The 26,516-nt window shown below is 35.0% G+C and overlaps 4 protein-coding genes across 4 annotated transcripts; 2 read left to right on the top strand and 2 right to left on the bottom strand.

The window, feature by feature from the left end:
* The first annotated feature begins 1,302 nt into the window (after nucleotides 1–1,302).
* Nucleotides 1,303–3,095, top strand: LOC143626343 (transcription factor SPEECHLESS-like). Its single transcript, XM_077096473.1, has 3 exons — nucleotides 1,303–1,892; nucleotides 2,256–2,723; nucleotides 2,847–3,095. The coding sequence occupies exons 1-3, from the start codon at nucleotides 1,650–1,652 to the stop codon at nucleotides 2,910–2,912; spliced, it is 777 nt and encodes a 258-aa protein (XP_076952588.1). The 5' UTR covers nucleotides 1,303–1,649; the 3' UTR covers nucleotides 2,913–3,095.
* Nucleotides 3,096–15,451: 12,356 nt separating this feature from the next.
* On the top strand, nucleotides 15,452–17,653 carry LOC143625386 (uncharacterized). Its single transcript, XM_077095727.1, has 4 exons — nucleotides 15,452–15,748; nucleotides 15,809–15,828; nucleotides 16,358–16,616; nucleotides 17,375–17,653. Exons 1-4 carry the CDS (start codon nucleotides 15,452–15,454, stop codon nucleotides 17,651–17,653), a joined length of 855 nt encoding a protein of 284 aa, XP_076951842.1.
* A 229-nt stretch (nucleotides 17,654–17,882) lies between these two features.
* LOC143626333 (putative protein phosphatase 2C 76) lies at nucleotides 17,883–20,395 on the bottom strand. The gene is made up of 8 exons (XM_077096464.1): nucleotides 20,139–20,395; nucleotides 19,747–19,874; nucleotides 19,556–19,654; nucleotides 19,306–19,464; nucleotides 18,648–18,734; nucleotides 18,465–18,556; nucleotides 18,322–18,396; nucleotides 17,883–18,234 (listed from the first exon to the last, which is right to left on the bottom strand). The coding sequence occupies exons 1-8, from the start codon at nucleotides 20,393–20,395 to the stop codon at nucleotides 18,043–18,045; spliced, it is 1,089 nt and encodes a 362-aa protein (XP_076952579.1). The 3' UTR covers nucleotides 17,883–18,042.
* A 1,999-nt stretch (nucleotides 20,396–22,394) lies between these two features.
* On the bottom strand, nucleotides 22,395–25,639 carry LOC143626322 (spermine synthase-like). Its single transcript, XM_077096455.1, has 11 exons — nucleotides 25,598–25,639; nucleotides 24,385–24,559; nucleotides 24,158–24,202; nucleotides 23,958–24,034; nucleotides 23,750–23,872; nucleotides 23,569–23,673; nucleotides 23,408–23,480; nucleotides 23,253–23,324; nucleotides 22,973–23,168; nucleotides 22,717–22,837; nucleotides 22,395–22,563 (listed from the first exon to the last, which is right to left on the bottom strand). The coding sequence occupies exons 2-11, from the start codon at nucleotides 24,533–24,535 to the stop codon at nucleotides 22,504–22,506; spliced, it is 1,023 nt and encodes a 340-aa protein (XP_076952570.1). The 5' UTR covers nucleotides 24,536–24,559; nucleotides 25,598–25,639; the 3' UTR covers nucleotides 22,395–22,503.
* Between the last annotated feature and the right edge of the window lie 877 nt (nucleotides 25,640–26,516).

The raw sequence follows: 26,516 nt of genomic DNA, 5'->3' as shown, positions 1-26,516 counted from the left end.
TAACTACTCCTCAAACTTCAATTGAGAATCTTAATCCCCAAGGCGGTTGGCACGAACCACCACAATCTTTTTCGTACTAGACAGGGATATCTACAAAAACTGCTCTCTAATATACTAATAAACCTCTTTGATTGGCCAGTTTGGTTTACCTAGAAAGACAAGCGGTTTGATATTCAGTTTCGTTTCTAAACTGAATAGTTTTGTTAGAGTTTGAAACTAATGGTGTTACTATCTAAAGGTTAAAGGTTAATCCATTTGAGGAGGTGTTTGTAGATGAAATGATGATTTAATTCATTTACATCCGTTTTATGTTCCATGGGCAAATAACGTGAACCTTTGTGACTACTTGCTTTGGTTTGCTCAACGTTTACATTTCTGTATGGGCAAATTGCATTGCGTAATAAATTGAAGGCATTTCCTAGCTAGTTTATGATTTATATTTTGAATTGACAGTTATATATTATCAATGCATTCTTTTAATTTCGTTTTCGATAAAACCACATTGTTATATAAATCTACACCTTTTATTCTAAAACCCAAGTATTTTATAATAATAATAATAATAATAATAATAATAATATACAATTTCATTTTGAGTTTTAAACTAAGTATTGGGAACCATATTTTGAAAGTTTTTGGTTTATTAATAAGTATTAAATTAAATAGAATGTATAACTAAGAATTTAAACCAAATCTTAATATTTCATTCAACCTCTAGAGTTAGCTTCGCCACCAATTTATAAAGTAAACAATGACCCAAGATGAAAATTGAAAATAAAAGTAAATTATGGATGTAGAAGTTCGGCATCCTCCATCTAAAGAGATTAAGACATGCCATGTCACTTGACTCATTAAAAATAGGTTTTTTATTTTAAAGCAATGCCATCTAATGAAATTTATGAATTAGTTCATGATAATACATTCATTAATAACTTGTACCAAGCTAACACCAAAAGACTCAATTGGATTTGAGTAATCTTACATTTTATGTATTGGATAATTTACATTTAAAAATCTCTGTTAACAGTCCAACCTTTCAACTGTTTTTCTTAAAATATACTCCCGTTAAAAAACACTTAGCGTTGTTAAGTTTTTTTCAATATTTAAACTAATATTTTATATCTTTTGATCGAAAGAAGGATACAAGTCGATTTATGAAAAATTTATTTTAAAACGGTGATTCAGCTCCATACCGTCCACCCTTACCTTCCTTCCTTCCTTCCTTCCTTCCTTCTAAGCCCCTCTTAATATCCGCATTATGAATTAAAAAGAATTTACGTACATTAATCTCTAGGTTTAGAAAACTAGAGTGAGCATGAGGTACGTACTTGTGGGCCACACCATGATACCACAATGAAAGCTTCTGAGTCTCCACACAGGGTAATAACCATGGCCTAGTCACCATCAATATTATTATTCAGAACCCTCTTTATTATATTCCAGTTTCAGCATTTCTCTTTCTTTCTTGATATTGACAGTCTCCACAAAAGACAACAACATCTTCATATTGTCTTATATGTTCACATCTCTTTCCTCACATAATCCATCCATCCATATAGCCTGTTAAACAAACTGAAAACCAACTGTTATATTGTCTTAGATTTGACATTTCAAGTTTTCAACACTTGGGTTGTTTATAAGTTCTAAAAATGGCAGGTAGGTATACTATTTCACCTGATGAACTGGTGTATTTTAAGTCAAGATCTTCTGGTGCGTTACAAGAAGTTGTGGAGGCACCTATGAGAAAGAAACTGAAGTTGTCTGAGGTGGCAAATGGTGGTGGTGAGCAGCACAAGAGGTCACATATTATGGTGGAGCGAAACCGAAGGAAGCAGATGACCGAACACTTGAGTGTTCTTCGTTCGCTTACGCCTTGCTTCTATAACAAAAGGGTAATTTTTAGGTGGTTTAAACACTTTCTAGTCGAACTCGTACAACCTATAAATTAAAAACAGTCGTTCACAAAACACTCAGACGATCATTTTTACCAAATAAGTCAAAACATTAAAAATTATTGGTCAGTACAACTGTTTGAATTATATCCTGATGAATGTCTAATACAATATGAGATTAGATATAAGACAGTGTGACAGTGTGAGTAGCAGACCTTTAAAAAATTAATATTGCATCACTAAACCATCTGCAAATCCAACAATGTTTCAGACACTCACTGACTAGGTCATTTATTAATTTACATTATTAGATCATCATTGATTTATTTATTTGATCATCACTTTATTGCATGAAACTTTCAGGGTGATCAAGCATCAATAATAGGAGGAGTGGTTGATTACATAACCGAATTGCAACGAGTTCTACAAACCCTAGAGGCAAAGAAACGAAGAAAGGCTTACGGTGAACTACTAACGAGCCATCGCACCATTTCAAGCCCTCAGAAACCACAACTTAGCCCTAGGCCAAGCGTGCCGATTAGCCCTAGAACCCCGCAGCCAACGAGCCAATACAGACCCGTGTTTGCTCCATTCGTTGAACCTTCACTTGACACATGTTCTAATAATGAGCTATTGGCTAATTCAAGGTCATCCATTGCTGAAGTTGAGGTGAAGTTTAGTGGAGGTAATCTTCTACTAAAGACCTGCTCGAGTCGAATACCGGGGCAAACAACAAGATTAATCGCGGTTCTTGAAAATCTATCTCTTGAAGTTCTTCATGTTGACATTAGTGTTATTGATGAAACCATGGTTAACTCTTTTACCATAAAGGTAAGCCACATGTATAGAATTTCCGTTTTTTTTGCATGTTTTGTATATTTTCATATGAATTGCATGCATGCTTTTAATGTCACTTTTTTATTAATAATCTAATTTTTTTTTATATTTTGTTAGATTGGAGTTGATTGCCAACTAAGTGCTGAAGAGCTTGCTCAACACATTCAACACACATTCTGCTAACTTTAGCCCAGTAATTAGCTTGTTCGTGTCCTCAATCTCGGTCCTCGCCCTCGTTGTGACAGTAATCTTGTTTAGAGTAACAGATCAATGCGCAATGTGTCGTGTTCAATGCGATAAACATGGTGTTGAAGCATCCAAGAACTTAATAAAAGAGGAACAAATAAAAGCAGTTGTAGATATTGCAATTTGCACTTGATTACACTGCTCAAAAGTTAACAAACCTCTTCTAATTTTCACCTATGATATGTAAAAAGATTTAAACTTTTTATGTATATTAATTAGTGTAACTTTTGTGACCTTCAGACTGTCGTACTTTATCATCCACATAGAGACTATCGGGAAATTAGTTTGACTTCTCTTTTTCCACTAACTTTGCAGTTTGTACACAAATAATATGGTAAAATTCCCAAAATAGCTATGTTGACTTCCTTATTTTCAACTTTAGAGGGTAAAGCATTGTTACGGTGTGGTCCGCAAGACCGGTACCAAATTGAGGCAAACTCTGATATGACCTCAAAATAACAGGGGTCAAGGTCGGCTAGTGAGACGATGAGGGACAAGCATCGTCAAGAGGGAAACAACCCGGATCACCAGCTAAGGCCCCTAGATGACCGCTCAGTGATAAAGGAGGTAGGGGTGCATAGACAGCCAGGACAATCAGTTAAAACTCCCAAAATAGCAATTTAGAACGTTATTTAAAGAGTTCTGTCGGATCCGGCGGTTTTTTATGGCTATTTTCGGGATTTTGACTAAGTGATGACTAAATTTGAAAATGGGGAGGTCAACATGACTATTTTGGAAATTTCCCAATAATCAATTATGTTTATATATGAGTTATATGATTAAAAATGTAATGGTTCACGCTATATATCCTTGTTGAGAACTTTGTATCTAGCTAAGATGTACAAAAAATTAAGTTAAGATAAATAAGATATCAATTACTAAAAGTAGTGAGTTTGATATGGAATTTGGTAGAAGAAAATGTGTAAAACATGTCCCACATAAAAGAGTAACAAACCAAGCTAGAAGTGGTTTATATACCAAGACGCTAAGATGCTTAGTAAGTTTTTAAATTTTGTTTTACTCCAACACATACACATGGATAAAACAAAAAAAGACAAAAAACAAAAAAAAACCGGTGCTATCTCATACTCGTGAGTCCATCTCTGACAATACAACAAATGTTTCGGTCGCTACACGAGGAAAATGGTTTTAGGTGAGCCCGTAAGCCATTTGAAGGAAATGTGTCATACATGAAGCTTCATGCGACTCTTTAACATTTGTGTGCGTTCAATTCTTGTTGTTGAATATATATATATGTGTGTAATATATATATAACATTTCGGATTTATTGTAACATGTTTTGCAAATGGTATTGTACTATATGTATTGTTTTTGATATATCAAGAAAATGGTTTTATTTATTATAAAATAAACATAGATGGGATTTTCCCTACATAAACTACCATAGTAGGGTTGATTTTGACGTTGGATGCATATACACATTAAAGTCAACATTGATTATATATTGGTGGTTGTGGAAATAATGCAAGATCGACATGCATATATACTGAAGAAAATTAAAGATTCGTACACCCAAAATAGCTACTCATATGGTGGTATATAGCTAGGAGGGGTGTGCCTATAAAGGCAGGACAATACGAGTATGTTTGTCTTCAATTTTGAATACAACCCATATATATTAATGGTTGTCCAATACTCTTAATTTTGTATAGAATTTTAGTTTTATTAACAGTTTTTATTATTACTTAACTGCCGCAACATGATTGCACTAAAAGATTACGCGTGTGAAAGATTAATCATACTTGCAATCTCGCATTGGTTGTATTTGGTTTGATCATGCATATCAGCATCGATAGATAATATATCGTATTAAGAACACTTGCATAGATTGATTTATGCGTGTAGAATATATGGACATCCCTCTAGAAAAGTAAATAATACTATTTTACGATAGATAAATTAAATAATTAAAGAGTTACAAATAAGTTTAACCAAAATGATTAGTACCAAACCCCGTTGTTTGTGTTTTTTTTCAATGTAAGGTCAAAGATTTCTATATTTATCTATTTGCATCCTTCTAACGACCTTGGTAAAAATTTTATGTTAGTTTTAACTAAATTAACCAAAATACCCTTATTAATTGGACAGAATTACAAATTTTGTCCTTTAAAAAAAATCAAATTACGGTTCGTGTCTTTTTTTTAGTTTCCTTGCAGGCGGTGTACTTTAAACATTTTTTTCCTACACGTTATGTCTTTTACGCTAACTGAGTTAGAAAAACTCAGTTAAATACCCTCACGTGAGGCGCATGTGAGGACATATTGGTCTTTTCGTCTGTACCTGCAAACAAAACCCCTTGAAGTCAAACAAAACCCACCCCACCCCCGTCTCCCCCTTCGTCCTTTCCTCCCTTGCCTGCCACTGCCGGGTTCCCTCTCCGGCAAGCCGCCGCCGCCGTCTTCTCTGACGACGAAAACCATCTCCACTCCCACCATAAACCACCACCAACAATACCTAATCTAAGATCAACTCTCTCTCTCTCTCTCTCTCTCATCTTTCTCTCTCTGAAGACAACCACAGTCCAGCCGCTGTCAACATCGCTACGCCTCCACCATCGTTCAATCGCCATCATCAGTAGGGTTGTGCAAAGCAAGAAACCCGGCCCGACCCGTGAAAGAACCGGCCCGACCCGAAGACCGAAATAAAAGGATTTTACAGACCGACGTATGACCGACATGGATAATCGGGTATCGGTTCTTAGGCTATACGGTCTCTCGGTTCTTTGCAAACAAGACCGACCCGCTTCTTATCTTCACTATGCGATTGATGATTATACACTATTACCGAAGCAGAGACACTGTTACCGAAGCGAATACAAGTCAATTAAAGCTCCATATCTCTTTATCAGGTAATTTTTTTATTTTATCTTAATGCAAGATCATTTTTTTTGCATAAATTGAAGTGTGTGTTGAATTTGGTGCATGATTCTTCCTCATTACTTGATTAGTACAATGTGATTTCACAATTTTGGTGCTTAATTGATCATTATAGACCTGATATATTGTTCGATTAGGTACGCCCGCCAAGTGTATGATGAAATGTCTTAATGAACATCTAATGGATATCAATGAACTAATGAAACTGATTCACCAATGAAACTTAAAAAATAATGAAAATTGAACATAAAGAAAAACGAAAACAATCCAACTAATGCAATAAAAAGTAAGCAATCAAAGATGTTCTTTAAGACATCCGCAACCGCCGATTAATTGATCTCTGGATTACCCGGGCATAATGGACATATTTTATTATGTCTTATCAACAAACCTATTCCGTTCTTCTTCATATCTGCATTGAAAACTGAAGAACAGTGCTTGCATCTTGCTTTTAGCATTCCGTCCTCATCAGTTAACTTCTCAAAGTCCGTCCAAACATTATAACTCTATCTTTTTCTAACATTCATTGGATCCATCTACGTAACATCAACAAGAAAAACAAACAAGAGATTAAATTAAAAGAAACAACTGTTTAGAATGTAATATAACATACCTTTATTATCTCTCCAAATCCTTAATTCTTTGCAAATATGTGTTTGTAGAATACTAGAATGAATTATGCAAATAACAATTTATGCAGGAGGAGTTCGATTTTTTTAGGGTTATTTACATACATGCATTTGATTATTTTAGAGATATATATTATTCAGGATTTTAATATTTTTTAGGAATATTTGAATTAGATATATCATATATTTATATATATTACGCCCTGCTTGCGGTGCGCACATATAATGTATATATGTGTGAACCCTTGGGTGGGCAAAAGTAAAATTGCACTAATTTTGACGTTATTTTACTAATCACGTGAAAATAACGTTAAAAGTGGCGGAAGGTTAATCAGGCATCATGTGGTGGCGTTGATAGCCGAAAGACAAGGGCACATGCACCAATCAGCCGGTGTCCCGATGATTGAGTGTTATGTGTCTTATGTCCAAGGCTTGATTCAAAACTACTATCGAGCCGGGGGTCTCACCGGAAGCAGCCTCTCTATCTCTATGGGATAGAGGTAAGGCTGTCTACATCTTACCCTCCTCAGACCCTACCATAGCATTGCTATTGGTGGGATATACTGAGTACGATGATGATGATGATATATTTATATATATTAACAGAATTTTCGTTTTTTTGGGGGGTTTTCCAAAATTATCATTAACTATATATATTTTCGTTTTTTTTAATATTTGAGTTTTAAACTGAGTAATGAGATAGGTAATAGATAATATATCTATAAGATATATGGTCATATTTTAAAACAAAAAAGAAAAAAACCTACGGTGAAAACTTGAGAACTCATGCGAATTCTCCGGAATCAGCAGACAAAAATCTGTGTTATGACGAACCGATACGAATTAGGCCGGTATCAACAGTAAAATATACTTATACTTTACAGTGACGAACCAAGAAAAATAACTAGCCCGTGCATTACGGCAATGAACCGATCCAAAGATGGTCGGTATGGTACCGACATCTAATCGTAAACATAATTAATAAACTACAAAATTAACATAAAAGAAAATAATAACTAACATATCAGTTTAGTTTTGTTTTAAGGTTTTAAAACCACTCAGCTCATGGGTCCACCAATTAGTTGAAAATAAACACACAAAAAAAAGAACATGTAACCAGCAACAATGCATGAGTCGAACCTGGCTGGATAGAAAAGTCTGGACTTACATGTATAAAACCAGGCCATCACAGTAACAAATGAAATTATATATATAATTACTAGAAACCATTGGAGCATCAAACTGAAACAATAGGACTTTAATCCCCAAATTGACTCTGGTAATTCATAACCTGATGGTTGCAAATTTAATTAAATATAGTCATATTCGAATGCAAATTTAACCGAATCTAATGTCTTATAGTCAAATTCACCAAAACCATAAGTAATAAAAGAACAATAGTACTATCCATTGAAATCCAAATAGACCAACAGTCAAACCAAAATAATAAAAACGGCCTTCATGTTTTCAATATTCATCCCCATCCACCGATTATTCGACCTCGGGATTTGTGTGACCCGGTTCCGATTTCTCACAAATTTCTACCAAAAAATATACATATAATAATTAATAATAAAACAACATAAACGAAGTAATGGACTATAAAAGGGCGTGTATAATGTATGTAACCTTACCTTTTCCGATAGCGTCAAAGTCTGTTGGGCTTTCCGTATCATTTATCTTCTTGCTTGACACACCAATCCAATCCTCCGTGCATATTAATGCCTCGACAAGCGAAGGGGCCAAAGAACTTCTATATGGTTCAACAACTCTTCCGCCCGTACTAAAAGCGGACTCCGAAGCAAAACTAGAAACCGGGATAGCTAATATATCTACAAAATATATAATGGATGATACGTTAATTTAATTTGCAAAAAACAAATATTAGTAAACTACTAAACGTACCTTTCGCCATTTTCGCTACAATAGGATACTTTGAAGAAGAGGCTTTCCACCATTGTAGAATATCAAATCCCTCGTAATCCTGGCTCCTCTATGTCATCAAGGTACTTATGCAGTTCTGTTTTAGTTTCATACGAGCTAGAACCGCCAGCAGATTTAACTGAGCAAAAAAACTACTTGATCCATGTGATGAACGTGAAACGTTACTTGCCCTTTGTGAAACCTGACTTGAACTTGGCCTTTCACTATTTAACTCATAGTGCTTAAATACTATCTCCAGTTCTTCTGTTACGAGTTTCACTGTTGTCTCAATCCTTTTTTTAAGTTGATCAACCGTCTCATCCTTCCTATTTTCAGCCCTAAATACTTCCTCAAAGCCAAATGATATAACACGCAATTTCAACCGAGGATCTAATATAGCGGAAAAGTAGAGGATGTAGTTAAAACCTCGGTTACTAGTTCCCCAATATTTGTCAAACTTTTCTTGCATCCTTTCCGCCATAAGTTTACTCTCAAGGTCCGTATCTTTCATTTTTCTTAAATGCCTGTAAATATCCATCATTTCACTATAAAACATGTTAACAGTCACATGTTTAGTAGCAGAAGCGTTAGCGGTTTTGAGCTTAAACAATTCTAATAAATTTCTTATCTTTCTTATATAACCCCAATCTGTGAATTTAGAACACCATCAGCCAAATGATTTCCAAAATTTGGGTGTGCCAAATCAAACGCTTGAAACGCCTTCTCAAACTTTTCTGCCCTGTCAAGCATCTCATATGTAGAGTTCCATATAGTAGGCATATCCAAACGTAACAATGCCTTACTTTCAATCCTTTCCGCTTTAACACACTTTTTAAACGCGTCTAATCTTTGCGGGGAATATCGGATATATCGAATTGCGTTTCTTATCCGCTCAATTGGGAGCGCCCCGTCACGTAACCCGTCTTTCACAATCAAGTTGATGATGTGTGCCATACATCTAACTTGTACATATCTCCCGTCGCCTAATAAATTGTCTAATCTACCCTTTACAAAGTCTATTGCAATATTGTTTGCCGAAGCATTATCCGCTGTAATGGTTAAGACGTGTTCAATTTCCCATTCTTTTAAACACTGAATTAGAGCCCGACCGATATCTTCTCCTTTGTGACTTGTGATATCCTTAAAGTTTATAATCCTCTTATGCAACACCCAGTTTTCATCGATAAAGTGAGCTGTAAGACTCATATAGCTGATATTTTGTATCGATGTCCATGTATCAGTGGTTAGACACACACTCTTGTTACTTTTTGCAAAAAAAAGACTTCAGCTTCGCCTTTTCCTCTAAACATCTGTTCCCGGCATTCCCCCCTATGGTGGTCCTGCTAGGTACCTTATAATTTGGGTTAAATGTTTCCAAAAGCCTTCTAAAACCCACACGCTCCACAAATGAAAACGGGAGTTCATCAAGTATAACCATCTCGGTTACAGCTCTATTAGAAGCTTCAACACAAAATTTCCAGCTTTTAACCTCGCAAGTACCACCCTCGACATCATCATTCTTCTTAAGAAATATATTTCTTTGATTTTTTAAGTAGTCGGGGTGTTTCTCACATCTACTAGCATGTCTACGCAAAGACGACGTGCCATTTAAATGCGGGTCTGCTGCCAATTCAGCCGAACAGTTCTTGCATCTTGCCTTTTTATTATTGTCCTCGACGTCAAACTTTTCACCCGTCTGTTTAGAAGTCCCCGCCTTTTTGGAACCTGTAGTTTTCTTGGAACGTGTCATTTTACTTTTCTTTTTTGCAGATTCCGTTTCAACTGGTGGTGATTTTCTCTTATCTCTTCCGTGAGATTCGTCGCTCGATATATTCTCAACATTCTTTGAATCCATCAACGTTTAATTAACACAAAAAACACACATCAACTATTAAACATATCATATCGTACAATATAGAATATGTATATTGTAGCTCGCGAGAAGCTCGGCTCGTTTGCGCCCTATTGAAATGGGCGGGTTGTTAACACTTATTTACTTATTATTATTATTATTAATTGATTATTATTATTATTGTTTATTTATTTATTTGCAAACATGAACTGAATAAATGAGATGAATATAAAGTGACAGCAGCCCATCCAGATTACATCATTCAGTTGTAAAAAAAACGTCTTCTGGTAACTAGCTTTCGGCAGCACATACAAAGTTTCTCTTATTTTGGTTAGTTATATAATACATGATGCATTATTCTAATTTGTATGCATGCAGGTATTGAAAGCAACATGTATATATTGATCGATCATAGCATATTAGCAGGTATTTTGTTACAAATATATGTGATTAATCGATCAAAAGTAATCAAATAATTATTTAAACAAACCTGATGCAGCAAAGAAACAGGAGTAGCAGCGTGATTTTGATACAATGGAGAAATAAAGCCCTAATGATGGAGCAGTAACAGAAGATTAAATTTATATTTATGTTAACTTATATAGAATGCGTATTTTTTAGGGTTATATGGCCCACATACATATGTATTCCTGTTTTTTTGGGATTCTAAAATCGGTTATTCGGTTTTAGTCGGTTTTCAATAGACCCGACCCGAACCCGACCCGAAACCGATTGGGAGTGAAATTAAAGACCGATTTTATAAGTTAGTAAATAGGGCCGGTCCGGGTTCGGGTTTTTTCGGGCCGGTTCTTCAGGTTTTTTTGGGCCGGACCTAAATGTGCACACCCCTAATCATCACCGTCCATCGGAACAATACTACGCCTCCACCATCGTTATCCTTGCAGATTTGAAAGTCGAAAATCGCAGATCGCATATATGAAAAATCGCAGAACTGAAAAATCGAAATCGCATATCTGAATCCATGGTCGGAGTGGTTGGTGGCAGAGCTGTGGTGGTGGCGAAGCTGTGACGGAGATGGAGCGATGGCTGGTGGCAGAGCTGTGGTGGCGGTGGTGATGGTGTTTGAGGATTTATGGGTTTCTTGGAATAAGTTAGATTGATTCATGGTATTCTAGAATGATAATTAGTAATCGGGCTTGATTACCGGGTTGAAATATGATCTGGGTTTGAATCAGTTTCTTGAATTTATGTGTTTTGTATTGAATTGGTTTAATTAGCAGATTTCTAGGTTTCTTGGAATAAATTAGATTGATTTATGGTATTCTAGAATATTGATGTACTATATTGCAGTCAGATAGATGTAAGCATGATAAGAGAAAGAAATAAGAGAGAAAGGAGGGGAAGGTAATTGGAGTTGATTGAGATCTGCAAAATGAAGAAGAAGAAGAAGAAGAAGAAGAGGAAGAAGAGGAGGAAAAAGAAGAAGTTGCAGATACAGACGAAAAAACCAATATGCCCTCACATGCGCCTCACGTGAGGGTATTTAACTGTGTTTTTTTAACCTAGTTAGCGTAAAGGACATAACGTGTAGGAAAAAAAATGTTTAAAGTACACTGCCTGCAAGGAAACTAAAAAAAAAGACACGAACCGTAATTTGACTTTCTTTAAAGGAAAAAATTTGTAATTCTGTCTATTAATTGTCTTAAATTAAAAGGGAAAATTATGATTTGCCTCCCTGTGTAATATGGGGGCGCAGTTTGAACCACATATTCTTAAATTGCGCGTGTTGAACAACTGGAGTTTTTTGGTGGGCTCAGCATGTAACATTTCGATTTTTCGCATTTTATTTTAATAAATTGTATTTGCATTCGAATCCATATCCGTATTTAAAAACCCAACTAAGCGATTTTAGCATTTCATTTGGTTAATAAATAGTTATATCGTATTGATCGATAAGCGTGAAGTTCGTTAGTTTGTCTTCTAGAGGATCGTTAATAAACCGTAAGGACTGGAATGGTCATTTTTGTTAAGAGTTCATATATTCCATTCAAGTTTTAAACTATTAATAAAGGTCTAGGGTCCTTTAGGTAAATTCGCTAATATATATAAACCTAAACCAAACCCTAGCCCCCATCTCTTTCTCTTATTTTCCGGTGCCGTTTTCCGGCGACCGGAATTGGCTCCGGCGAGTCCCAAAGCACCACCACCGACCTCCGACACCACCACTCTCCTTCTCCGGTAACCCCATCACCTCCGGCACCCTCTCATTCCCTTTCCCTCGTTTTTCCGGCAACAGTTTCGGTGGCTGCAGGCTACAGTGCTGGTTCAGGGCGGTAACTCTCAGCGACGCGGTCGCGTGGATATATTATTTGCTTGATTTCGAGTTCGTATGACCAAGTTATGAGCAAAACAAGAAAGGGTTCGTATTCCGGCTGTCGGGTCAGTTTTCATGCTGACTGTTTGGTTTTCCGGTGACGGTGAAGGTGTTTTCCAGTGACGAAAACAGGTACAGATAGTGGAGTTCAATGAGACGGTCGCATGGATATCTTATTTGCCTAAATCAGAGTTCGTTTGTTATGGTTTCGAGCTATTCGACTATTTCTTTTTGTAAGTATTTTAAAGGTTATAAAACTTATAAAAATTAATATTAAATATAAATAAACTTTTTCGTATTAAAACCGAACACCGTTATAACCTGTTTTCTCGGCTCGACTCGTTAAACTAATTTCATCTATATATATATACATATGTATGTATGTATATATCGTAAATATATAAATAACGAACATAACTTATTTAAACACCCGACACCATCTTTTGGGTAACGTTGTTTACATAAAAGATGTACATTTTTCACATGATAAACGTAAGCCTTAAATCAAAATCTGTTAAGTTGGAGCTTTCGGTGGTCAAATCGATCCCGGCCCGTTAAGGGGCATTTTAGTCAATTTTGGAATAATTCGAATACTCTATCTTCTGGTTAGAACTAGCTTTCGGACCAGAAGACTTTTATGTTCGTCATAATATCTTGAGTGTAGTGGTCAGAACCCGACTCCAGACTCGCAGTTCGGATTCTGAACAGTACCAGCTCGCTTAAATATTGTTTATTTCATAACTTAAGTTCTAGGCATCCGTTAGACCTGTTTCCAGCGGCTACGTTCTCGTTTTTATTTGTATATTATTCCCTAAAAGTTTCAGGTTTATTTATTTTCTGACCAGTCAGCTCGCTTAACCGCATCCTTAAATTTCTCGTTAACTTTATTATTTCAAGGTGAGTACTTTCATACCCTTTTTTCCATCTTTCGTTTTGGGGTGACATTTCATACTTATCAAACTAAATGCTTTATTTACTTGAGTCTTAAACCCACAAACGTGATTGTATACTTGACTTGAATAATTGCTCGATTTGGTGTTCTATGCTTATTTGCCTATGTGTTTACAGCTTTTGGATAGTGGAACTATAAATCCTATACCATTTGGCAATGGCAAGGTGTCGTTAACGTAATGCAATTAACGATAACTATAAAATCCTAGATTACTTGGCAACCTCTTGTAGTTAGGTGGTGCTAATGTAAGCTTATTAGCAATTGTCAATAAAATCCTAGACTAATTGCCAATAGCTAGGTGTCGCTAACTTGTTTAGCGATAACTATTTTATCCAGGTTTATAGCTCTTATTTATTGTTTTGTATACTAGTTTTGTGGCTTTTCATACTATATACTATTGTTGCTCAAACTTATGAATTGCTCACCAACCTTTGTGTTGACAAACTTTATTTTATGAAATGTTACAGGTTTGACTATTGTTGACTCGAGGACTTGACAAAAACGTTACCAAGACTATTAGGATATTAGTAAAACGAACAATATATTTGCTACTTGTATTTAACTTGGTTGTGTGAATGAGATGTGTTGTTTATTGATTTGTTGAACTAAAATGAGTTGAATAAATATTGTCACTTTAAATAGTGTCTTGTGTATTTGTCCAATCACGTTGCACCCCGGCATGTTCCGCCGCCTTTGGTCGGGGTGTGACACAGCATGCCCCCTTCCGTTAGTTGACTTTGCTTTGACCTATTAAAAAAATGTTTAAACCCGGAAAATCATCCATCTTCATCTTCATCAATAATCTTAAATCAAACTTACAACAACAAAGAGAGGCCTCGTCGGAACACTAGTTTGGTTGCCGGAAAATTGATTTTTCTGAAATACAACGAGAAAGGAGACACAAACACCTGGTGTGGAAGAGCAAATCTCAAATTTGAAACCCTAAATCCCAACCATTTCTGCCGACTCCCAACTCCGAGACGCCATCCCATCTCGCATCATCATCTCAATGACAGGACGATCTTGACAATCCCCCCCCCCTTTTAAGTGGAGAGCGGGCCCATTTTGGACCCCTGCATTGGCCATACTCTGGATCAGCCCTAAGACGGATGTTACATTTAGTTTTACAAGAAGAAACCTAATTCAAAAATTCACTTAGAAGCTCTTAAAATTATTAAAAGACGACATCTAAAACTCAATTTAATCATGTTTCCTATACATTATTTTCAAATTTACTAACACTCATCTTATCACGTCTGTGCTTAATTTTTTTCTATAATGTGCGTTAATATTGATTGTCTTATCACATATATATTTTCATTTGTGTAATTTGTCCATGTTGGCTTGTACATATGGTTGTGCATAACTTTAATTGTTTAATTTTAGTTTTGATAAGCTCTATACTTTCTAAGTTTTTTCCTTCTCAACTTAGTTATAATTTTCTACGATAATGTTTACATTTCAGTCTAAATTTTATGAATTTACCCGTCACAATACACGTGCATTGTTTAATGTTTTCACGTCTATTTATTATAGAGTTAAACAGTCACTTCACTTCTTTTCTATGTTTTACGTTTCATTCATGAGTATGAATTAAAATAAAACAATCAAATTGTTTTAGAAAAAAAAAACACACCACACATATATATTTTAAAACAAACAAAACTTACCTCATAAATATCACATAGTTCCAAGAAACCAACCATTCAACATAACCATTTCATCAAACATTAAACGTTATATCACTACTAAAAAAACAACCACCCCATACGTGTCCACCACCTTGACACTTTATAAAAAAACCAAACATCCATGCAAGCCGCCACGTAGCCCCTATCTTTTCCTATGTAATCCAACCAATCTCTAACCTCTGACTGTACCAAAAACCATGGTGAAGCTTGCAACGGCTCGTGAGTGTCGAATGTACGGTCCGGGTCTGACCCGAAACCGAGCAGAATATATGAATGCAGGAGTTTATGTGTTTGCAATAATATTATTAATATTTGGGTTTGGTTTGTTGTTGTTGAGGCAACCAAAAGTTGGACTTGTGATGGTTATGATAGGGTTGGTGTTGATAGTTGTTGTGAATGTGCATGATTTGATTGCGCATTTGGCCGGTATCGATTATCGAATCGGGTTGATGGAGTTGGATGTTCAGTTGCCTATGGTTGAGGTTGGGGTACCGGTAATTCAAGCTTTGGGGGGTGTTTTGTTGTTTTTGGGAGTTCTTTTTCTTCTTATACAGGTATTGTGGAAAATAAGATTGTTAGTTTTGGTTAATATGACATTATTCGGTTTGAAACTGATTAAATTGAAAATTGAATTGAAATTGTTTAAATTTGGATTGATATAGAGCAATTGTTTAAATTTGGATTGAAATTAATAAATTTGGGAGTTCTTTTACTTCTCACGCGTTAAAGAGCTGTTAATTTAATCAACAGCTCTTTAACGCGTGAGAAGCGTGCATATTGTTTGAACTAGAGCAATAGTTATTATGTTACTTCATTATTCTATGTTGTAAGCGTAATAGTATTTTTTTCTAGTTAAAAAACTAAGGCATAACAATAATTAATATAGTGTTAGCATAATTACTCTAGTTATTTGTATGTATATGTTAAGATCTATTTGCCAAAATAACTGAAAACCAAACCAGGGAACAACTAACTATGAGATAATAAAAACCCCAAAGGTGTTGTGTACCTAATAATAAATAATATATTTTAACTATGGTGATAAGATAACAATGAATTTTATGATGTCACTCTATTTTGTGTTTGATTTATGGAAATTGCAGGGGGGATAAAGGACACTATCATACTAGGCTCGAGACGCATGCGATGAACATGATCATTGCTGGCTCGGTGTTATGGGTGATTGGTTCAATCCTAAATTCATGTCAGATCTATGAGAGAGCTGATGGTCATGTTCAAATCTTGCAACAGAGTGTCCAAATCCCGTTTTTGACGGGAAGCTTCTTGTTCATGGTGGGTGCCATTCTTAATAGTCGTGAGCAAGTCGGATATTCATATTCAGGCCATGGTCTCCATCTATTGGTATGTGACATAAGTTTGCTAGTTGCTACGTACTTTTTCCTTAAAAGACAGAGATCCTAGCTTGTTTATTTTAGATAATGTTAAATGATTTTAGTTTACTTTAACTAAATTTAAGTTCGTAGGCGAGCGAAAATTTGGAAATCTAAAATTGACTGTTTGATTATGAGATCGACTTGCTAAATAAACATGTAAATGACATTCAAAATTGACGGTTTTGACTAATGTAGCATAGATTATGCCAATTAAGTTGAGCCATTCCTAACTAATTTGACTAGTTGGTACAAATACATGATAATAGTTTGTAGAAAATTGTATCTAAACGATTAGTCGATTATAGGTGAATTTAGCTAAATCTAAATTTGATTGATCTAGCTAACATTTAAATAACTAATGTCGTAATGTCCATTGTTACGCAAATTTCTCAATTAAAGATTAACCTTTTTATATAGAAAAAAAATTAATCAAAACTTATAAATAGGAGAGAAACTGAGGGCTTGGGATGATGGAATTTGGTTCGCTTGCCTATGGTGGTTTGTTACATGATCCGGCCTGTTAGGACATTTCTGGCGATTATGGATCCTACACTCCTACTGTAGGATAATTATGTTCTTAATATTTAAGTTGAACCATTTCTAGTGCATTTGATTAATTGGTAAAATTCCACTAACTTTGTGACCATCCTTTATAAATTGATCTTTTATCTTTAAAGAATCAAATTGGTCAAAAACCAACTACTTTTTTTTTCATGTTTTGTGCAGAGAAGGACTTGGGCTTGGACGGGTATGTTTGCCAGTTTGTTGTTATTAATAGGAGGTCTAGCAAATGTTATTAAAGTGTTCAAGATGCTCCAAATGGATAGACTAAGATTGGAAAAGTTACGAGGTGGGGCCCAAGAGCGACTCAGCAGAGCACGGGAAGGGCAGACCCCATTTCTTAGAGAAGAACGAAGAAAGTGGCCGAGGCAATTAGAAACCACCGAAGAACCGCCACCGGAACCTACAACTCCATACAAGGATGTTCTTATTGGTAAATCATAATCATTTATTCTCTTACATTTGCATACCATGTTCTTGCATGTCTCATTATGTTTTACATACCTATCGTATTTATGTTACCTGATATGCAAGTTACCGCACAATGTGTAATAAATAAATAGTTCCAAATCTCAAAATTTTCTCAAATTTACAATGTTGGTTTGACAGTTATCTTTATATTATCTTCAATATTTGACCCTTGAAAACACATCCAAGTAACAAACAGTACATAATCATATATTTATTGATGAACAAGATAAACAAATAAACAAGAAAACAATGTCAGCCATCAACTCTAGCCTTCTAAAATTATTATAAGTGGAACAAAAATTATGGAAACAAATGAATAAATGAATTGTTGAATATACCGTATCTGAGTTTCAGCTTCGGTTTCAGCTCTGAGGTTGTTTTTCGGTTTCAGTTGTGGTTACTGACTCGGTTTTGGATTCAGTTGTGGAATCATGATAAAGCTTGACTACTATGCAGGTAATATTATCTGCACTTCCACAACTGAAAGCAGTTTCTATCAACTTTTTAGCTCCTGCTTCAGGTTCCTCTTCAGTTTGCGCGATTGAGACCGCATCCTAGTCAGCAAAACCATACAAAAATAAGTTACAATGGCATTGCCAAACACCCTTATATATGATCATCTAGATGACAATAAAACATACATCATTAGGTACTACATCCCATAGACCATCACTTGCAAGAACCAGCATTTCAATTTCTTCACCAAGCTCTTGTTCCTTGATAACAGTACACAACAACCTTAGTCGTGAACAAACCAAAACCTTAAAACTGATTTAAATATTACCTGGATGTCGGGTTCTGCAACGACAAATTGCTTCAGCATTCGGTTTCCAAAAGCACGCGACATTGCTAGAACACCTCCAACCCTCCAGGTTCCTAAATAGCATTAAAATGAAATGAATATCTAAGCAGCATAACCAAAAAAAATTATTAGTTATTTAACAGACAAACAAACAAATAGAATTACCTGCCCACATGACAACCCCACCAGCATTTTCAATTCTTTCCCTTTCATCAGTTCTGTTTGGTTTATGATCCTCAGAAAGTGGGATAGCTGTCAATTAAGAAAATTTTAAAACATTCATCCAGCTTTGGAGTTTTGATATAAAATGTAGAGGCGTAAACGAGCCAAGTCCACGCTTGGCTCGGTGTGATTTACGAGAGTTTGAGCTTGAGCTTGAGCTCGGCTAGTTTCGAGCTCTTTTTCTAAAGCTCAAGCTCTGGTGAGTCACTTTTTCAAGCTTGAGCTCAACTCGGGTTCAGCTACTTTGTTAATAACTGAATAATTACAGTTTGTAATTATTTTTATATATCTTTAGAAAAACTGAAACGAGCCTAAGCTCGGCTCGGGCTCTGGTGTAGCACCTTAAACGAGCCAAGTTCGGTTGTGCAGTGTAAAATTAACAAACGGAAGTCCGAAAGCGTTAAAACGTAAATATACACTACGCTCGATGAGCTTAAACGATATTTCCATACAAGTTTCGAGCTTTGGCTCGATAACTAAACAGGTTTTATTTTGAGGCTCAAGCATCGTTTCGAGCTATTTATCGATCTGATCTCAAGTAGCTCAGTTAGTTTGCACCCCTAATAAAATGCCAAAACTTCTTGCATCGACAATTAATTACCTTTTCCTGCCTTTGATATTATGGTCCGTGAATCACCAACATTGGCGACAAACAAGCGATTACCTACCAAGACTGCTGTCGAAGCAGTAGAACCATCGTCACGCGAATTATCCTTCTCAGACTCCAAAAAATCCGAGTCTGTTTGTTGATAAGTTTCACCTGCAACCCCGTCCAAATTAAACAAATCAATTATAATAATTTTCTACCAAAAATAGGGAAGAAGTGCAGGATGTTCATAATAAAGACTCACTTAAGGCCATTTTAGTGTTTGTCATGAATTGAGGGTGCATCATGAGGTTGTTAAAGAGATTTTGCTTCAAATACTCGGCTGCGCGTGAACCACCATGGCCTGTACCATATATTCAGACACAGATAACAAAAGTTTCTTTTTCGTTAACAAAACTGTGTGTTAAATAAACTGCGAAAGAATATAAATATAACCGTCAAATATCCCGAACAAGCAGACGGTCTGCCCATTGATCTTGCAAGTTTTGACATCAAAGAAGTCTTCCATTGTTGCTCTTTTTCCTCTGAAACTTGAAAAACCGCAGCTCAATCTTCCATCTTCACTGCCAACACAAATCAAAAAGGTGTAACAAAGAAGCATTCAATCTTTATATATACACGCACACACGTATATATAACATACTACACATATGATATTAGTACTACATATATGTAGTTAATATACTGCATATATGCAACATACTGCAGTACCATACATATATGCAGTATATATACTGCATATATATGTAGTATATATACTGTAGTATACTGCATATATGTAGTATGAAGTTCTTAGTTCTCTCATGATATATTAAAACAACATTTACCTTTTCCATCCGCCACTCGCATAGCAACCACCATCTTTCTTTTCAAGTGAAGTTACGGTCATCAAACTCCGGTTAGTGTTAGGATCCATATCCGCCATAAGTTTACCAACCGTCACTAGTTGATCAATGGACGGTGCTACTGCAGGAACAGTGTTCAAACTCTTTCTGGAAATTGCAGATAGAAATAATTGTGGTGTGAGTTTGCAAACACGCGCAGATCTCAGAAACACCGTCTTGAAGTAACTTCCGCATAACATCTATGAGTCCACAAGCTGGTTGTTCTTATGAACTAATATTTCACAGCAAGAAACCAAATAATACTTTCTGAAAAGATGAAACTAGGGATGAGCATATAACCAAATTAACCAAACCAAAACCGAATTAACCAAAGTACAATTAACAGAGTAATATTTGCATGGTGGATTAGGCAGCATTGAAAGCCGCTTCATGCAAAGTGGTCAAACACGAGACGGGGTTTCTTGACAACCAAACACATGTTTATACCATTTTCATTTAATACCTTTTGGTATTTTTGCGCCCGAGACTATGGAGCTACTTAGTCGTGTCCAACAGGTCATGAATAGTAATGTTATAACTTAAAGATATATTAACGTAAGTTTAAACGACTTAGTTTTGCTATCCAAAAAGGGCTAGCAGCGCAGCTTGTTGCCGTTTGCCATATATTTCAGTGTATACACTACTCTTTATGATCTTTACATAAAATTTGGATCGACTAAGCCATAACCGATTAACCGAAAACTGTGATCCGGTTTTGGTCTCGTTGCTTTGCATAGCCGAATTAACCGAACCGAATTGATCCATTAGACATAATAACCGAACAACCGAAACCATGAAAACAGTAAATTATATAAGCAACATATGCTGCGAGTCTGCGACATATATATACAAATTACTCTTAAGAATTATCGTGTTCAATGCATCAACGTAGAATCTGTTACACGATAATTAACAAAACCATTTGACGTTTAATGGAATAAAATGTAACAAATTATATAAACACGATACGTGATCAATGATCTGGAAATATTAATTAATCTTCATAATAACGAACATGAGGCTTACAGATTATTATTAATAATTACACCGGGTATCGGCGAGATGAATGAATGAGATACAGATACAAAGAGAATCAGAAACCCTAGAATTGAAGATTATTTTTTGTTTACGATTCAACCATTCAGAATATTATGAGGCAGAGAGCCAATGCGTGACACGTGGCGGCCCAATCCATTGAAACCAGCTACGCGCTCCAATGACTTCATATCTGACGTGGCATATAAATTTAAATTGAAGTGTTAAATAAGATGGATTATGTTTATTTTTTATTATTATTATTATTATTATTATTATTATTATTTTGAATACTCTATTAGTCCGGGTTTAGACTAGCCAAGCTAAACTGCTCACGAGTTACTTGAGATTGGATTGATAAAAAACCCAAAAGATAGGGATGTGCAAGAAACCCAAAAACTGAAACGAAAACCAACGGTTTGTTTTATGTTTTTGTAAAAACCGAACTAACGGTTCTGTTTTGGTTTTGCATGTAATAAAAACCGAACCGAATTCCTAACTTTTTTTATTTTAAGTAATTTATAAGAATTTAATAAATATGCAACTCAAATATTTTTGGTCAAATGTAAATAGTCTATTAGTTAACAATTAACAAAATTATTTATGCATATATTCATTTTTTTTGGCAAAATGTTTTTTCGGCCAAAAATTTTCAAGCTCAAATGGCAAAAACCGAAAAAAACGAACCGGAACCGAAATAAACAAAACCAAACGGTTTCAAAAAATCCAAAAATCAAAGGTTTGGTTTTCGGTTTGGTTTTAACTCAAAACCGCACCGAACCATACCACACACATCCCTATCAAAAGGAGCCCTCCTAAGTCACAGATAAAGCTCGTTTAGTTATCGAGCTTGAGTATTGTATGTTTTTAAGTTTAACTATTTTGGACTTCTCTGTATATAACTTTTTTGTAATCATGAGTATGCTCCGCATAGGTACCGTGTATCTATCTTCAACCAATTTACTAGAATCTAAAAATGTTCATTTTCGTGATTTTATAGCTGGATACTTAGTATGTCAAGCATGAAATTAAAAAAATGGAAAAAAAACATTCATGGAAATAAAACTGATGTATAAAAGCTCAAACCATGCATAACTGCATACTATTTTCACCTTGAATATATTGAACAGAATATTTCAGTCTTACAGTTATTATATGTAACTTAATAATCAAGGAGTCACATTAACAATCTACAGGTACAACAATTAAAAACAAGTACACCATAACTTGATCACCAAGTGGTCATATTGACAATCTATGGTCACAATAAGCTTCAAAGACAACTCACTTGCTTCCTCACAAAAGATGGCAACGCGAATGCAGCCGTATGTATCTGTTCAAAAGATATGCATATGATAAGGTAACATTCATTGTTGACTAAAGATTACAGTTTTGACCTATGTAATTATTATTTATAAAGGTCGATTTGGGTTGTAATCGTTTTGTTTTAGGGAGTAAATTATTATTGTAATGATATTGTTTTTACCTGAGAGTTATAAAATCTTGGTTCGCTGACTTCGCCCTCTAGCTTCTCAATAGGATTTACAGGGTTTATAAAATCCACGGGTGGGCCCTCCGTCGAGCATAGTATGAATCCAATCACACCACTACATAACCAATCAATATTAACAATCTAAGTTACTGTTAGCAAGGTATTGGTAGGTCCCGTGAGTTTTTTTAGTAACAGGTTCTCAAAGTTACCAAAAAATATGTAAATCAAATTAAGATTTAATTAATCGCACCTAGGATACGTGGGAACATTAGCCCATGCATAATGAACCGACCCTTTAAATACTTCGCGACACGCAGATAACATATCGTTAATAAGATGAGTGTGAAGCCACATACTCTCAGCCATGTTACAAAGAACACCACCGGGCCTTAATGCATTTGAAATCATCTCAAAAAACGGCTTTTCAACAAGATCTTGAGCAGGACCTAATTACCAACAAAACTAACATGTCGAAAATCGCCTAACTAAAGAAAACAATTAAATGTAGTATAATAAACTTAGAAACATACCGACAGGATCAGACGAATCAACAATAATCGCATCATACTTCCCTTTTGGAACATGTTTTATGAACTCAAGAGCTGTTAAGATTCAAAAGTTGATAAAAACGCTTTGCGTTAATTTGCATAAGCGGTAATTTGGGGGATATTGTTATTATTATTACCATCTTCAACATGGAGATGAACGCGAGGATCCTCGAAGCCAACAGCTAATTCGGGAAAGAATTTCTTACTAACCTACAAAAAAGGTAATTTTTATGACATTAGTCACCTATGATAGAGAACAAAATTTTATAAAAGTATAATAAAATTGATAGTCACATACATCTATAACCATCTGATCTATCTCACATATATCAATCAACTCTACCGAGCTGTGGCGAGCAACCTCCCTAAGCACGCCACCATCACCACCACCGACAACCAGGACCTGTAATATCCCATAAGTTTTAATAACTAATTAAATTTTAAAACAAATATAATGGTTGACTTAAAATGTTATTTACATGTTTTGGTGATTTGATTGAACAAAGGGGAAGATGAGCAACCATCTCCTGATATGCAAACTCGTCTCTCTCGGTTAGCTGAAGGATGCCATCAAGAACTAGCACTTTTCCATATGTTGCAGACTGCAAAGTAAGTAAACAGAATTGGAATATACGAGTGATGTTTGATAATAAACGAGTTAATGGAAGAAATTAAAATGCACGGTACCTCGAAAACTAGGACCTCCTGGAACTTTGATCTTTCTTTGAATAGAATTTCTTTTACTTCTAATGAATGTGCTTCTCCTGCGAGCAAAAATTTATTATCTTAGATAACAAAAAAACAAATAAATAATAATAATAAGGAAGTACTATACATAATTCATTCTATGTAGTTCATGGTTATTGATCTAAAGTATATGTGAATACCTGGCCACATAGGGTTATTGAAGTACATTCTTTTGTCACTTTTATCTGCCATAATAACATAACGGTGATCAGTATATATCGGCGATCAAAAACTTATATTAATTTGCATCTTGAGAAGACTGAAGAGTGTTAACATTCATAATCACAAGTTCTATAGCTTTCTTTAAAAAGAAAATGATGATATTAACATAACAAAAGTATGCAAATGAGTGATAAAAGATAATGACCAGATGGATTCTGATGCTCAGTGAACCATCCTGAAACAACGGTTGCGTGACAATTGGCTTCCAGCTCAGCATCAGGAGCGTAAGCCCGGGCTTTCAAGCAACATGGAGGGATATTAGCCGTGTCATGCTCGTGATTCATGTTCTGACTCATTACTTACTTCACCAGTTCCAGCTTCTAATTAATAAATCAATATGAACACATTACAGAAATGAACATATATATAAAGAAGAAAAATAATCAGAAAAAAAAAGTAACATAAAAGAAGTAATGAATTGAGAAAAAAACTTTACACTTTACGGCACATACTTTTTTAATCTTCAATCATTAATTTATGTCAAAAAAATAGTAACCGAAACATGAATTTTGAATGGTTGGATTTTTTTTCCTTATACGAGACATATAATAACTTAGGACTGTTTGGCAAGCCTCTTAATGATTCTTCTAAAAGACTACCTTTATATAAGTCAGAGGTAGACTGTGTCCTCTTAATGATTTAAGTTTTAGAGACATGCCGAATGATTTAGAGGTGACAAATAAGATACTTTATATCACTTTAAGATTAATTTCTCTTTAAAAAAAAAGTGTATTGAAAGCAGGAATCATAAACACATGTAGGAATTGAATATCCTAGCTGGAGAATCAACCTTATTTTAAAAACAATATGCTAAAAGATACGAATGATCTAATCAAATCGACACGTAAACATCAACATAAGCATACACGTTCAATCGCAAGTAAAAATCGGTCACATCATTCGACGTTTGGAAAACCTTGAGAAATTATGACCCTTTGAATAACTTCATTTTCTTTAAGGACCGTAGGTAACGTGTGACCAATATTGTGTGAACTATGTACACAATTCTCTGTTACGCGAGGATTGTCTAAGCATGGTACGTTTAACTCCATCTATGCCAACTCTTCCCTAGTAATTGACTAAAGTCGTCTTACAAGGTCTAGCGATAAGTCCTCCTAATATCGACATATCCCTAAAGAGTCACGAGTTGTTTCAACTACGACTTAAGTATAAACTTTCATTTTTTGGTAACATTAAGCAGAAAAATTGCAAAATATTACTTGATGTAACGAAGAACTAGGGATCGTGATTCGTTACAACTACAACTTAAGTTAGGAGTTGATAACATAAAACATATACATATGGTTTACACCTACTTAGAAAATATTAGAGAGATGATTGAAATGAATGAAACTCACAAGTTACAGGCACAAAGTCTGTCAAAATTTGGGCTCCTTTTGAGTTTTGAAAAGTGGATGAAAATAGTGTAAAGCATACGTATAATATATACACATACGAATGGATATTGTTGGGAATTGACGGATGTGTCCTTGTTATCAACGTGATAATAATAATAATAACAATAATAATAGCAAAATTTTAGTAGTAATAATGAATTATGGCAATGAGCTGGTGGTGGTGTTTCATTTGACCCAGGTTTGATTCTTGTTCTCGGCATTTCGTTTCACAAGTACCAAGGTGATAACGGAAGACTAGACGAGTAAGTGGTTTTCATTAGTTGGATCCTTGAACTGAACATGTTTTATATCACCGCATTGCCGTGCCTTCAAACGAGTGTTCACGGGCGTTGGTCTTAGATGAGGGTTTTCCCTGAATCGAAAAACAAGTATATCTCAATATAATAAATTTAATACGTAGCTAATTTGGTTTATTCGTTTGTCGTTCATAAAAAAAGTATTAAATAGTTACAACAAACTTATAATATTATAAGAGAACTGATAATTAAACTTACATAGTGATACACGTGTTTGAAAAACAATTATTATATTTTTCTAACCTTTTACAAAAATGTTTTTTTTTGAACGACTTTATTTATTATTTTAAGTATTAATCTTCAAAACTATTTTTTTTAATTTATTATTATCCGTCTCATCTTCCTTAAACCCACCACCTCACCTTCTAGATAAGCTTGGCTCATGAGCTCCTAATTATAGAACTCATTTTAATTTAGGCCATAAATAATCTCACATTTTGTATATTGGTTGATAATAATTTTATATTTAAAAATCACTATCAACGGTGTCTAACTTTTCAACTATTTTTATCTCAATGGACCTCCGTTAAAAAACACTTAACATCGTTAAGTTTTCTTTTTCA

Source organism: Bidens hawaiensis, unplaced genomic scaffold (genome assembly GCF_021521415.1).
Source record: "Bidens hawaiensis isolate Kalapana, Puna unplaced genomic scaffold, B.hawaiensis_p1.1 tig00000458_1, whole genome shotgun sequence".
NCBI lineage: Eukaryota > Viridiplantae > Streptophyta > Magnoliopsida > Asterales > Asteraceae > Bidens > Bidens hawaiensis.
This window is presented reverse-complemented; position numbering and strand designations above follow the sequence as displayed.

What these genes read in the sequence shown, in the direction of transcription:
- LOC143626322 (XM_077096455.1), bottom strand. Translation starts at nt 24,535, where the DNA reads ATGAGTCAGAACATGAATCACGAGCATGACACGGCTAATATCCCTCCA. An exon ending in AGGAGGTCCTAGTTTTCGAG is followed by an intron (nt 23,873 to 23,957) that starts GTACCGTGCATT and finishes CTTACTTTGCAG; the next exon opens with TCTGCAACATATGGAAAAGT. An exon ending in TGATTCGTCTGATCCTGTCG is followed by an intron (nt 23,169 to 23,252) that starts GTATGTTTCTAA and finishes GTTGGTAATTAG; the next exon opens with GTCCTGCTCAAGATCTTGTT.
- LOC143626333 (XM_077096464.1), bottom strand. Translation starts at nt 20,395, where the DNA reads ATGTTATGCGGAAGTTACTTCAAGACGGTGTTTCTGAGATCTGCGCGT. An exon ending in CTTGTTCGGGATATTTGACG is followed by an intron (nt 19,655 to 19,746) that starts GTTATATTTATA and finishes TATATGGTACAG; the next exon opens with GCCATGGTGGTTCACGCGCA. An exon ending in TTGCAGAACCCGACATCCAG is followed by an intron (nt 18,397 to 18,464) that starts GTAATATTTAAA and finishes ACTGTTATCAAG; the next exon opens with GAACAAGAGCTTGGTGAAGA.
- LOC143625386 (XM_077095727.1), top strand. Translation starts at nt 15,452, where the DNA reads ATGGTGAAGCTTGCAACGGCTCGTGAGTGTCGAATGTACGGTCCGGGT. An exon ending in TGGTTGAGGTTGGGGTACCG is followed by an intron (nt 15,749 to 15,808) that starts GTAATTCAAGCT and finishes CTTCTTATACAG; the next exon opens with GTATTGTGGAAAATAAGATT. An exon ending in GTATTGTGGAAAATAAGATT is followed by an intron (nt 15,829 to 16,357) that starts GTTAGTTTTGGT and finishes TGGAAATTGCAG; the next exon opens with GGGGGATAAAGGACACTATC.
- LOC143626343 (XM_077096473.1), top strand. Translation starts at nt 1,650, where the DNA reads ATGGCAGGTAGGTATACTATTTCACCTGATGAACTGGTGTATTTTAAG. An exon ending in CTTGCTTCTATAACAAAAGG is followed by an intron (nt 1,893 to 2,255) that starts GTAATTTTTAGG and finishes TGAAACTTTCAG; the next exon opens with GGTGATCAAGCATCAATAAT. An exon ending in TTAACTCTTTTACCATAAAG is followed by an intron (nt 2,724 to 2,846) that starts GTAAGCCACATG and finishes ATATTTTGTTAG; the next exon opens with ATTGGAGTTGATTGCCAACT.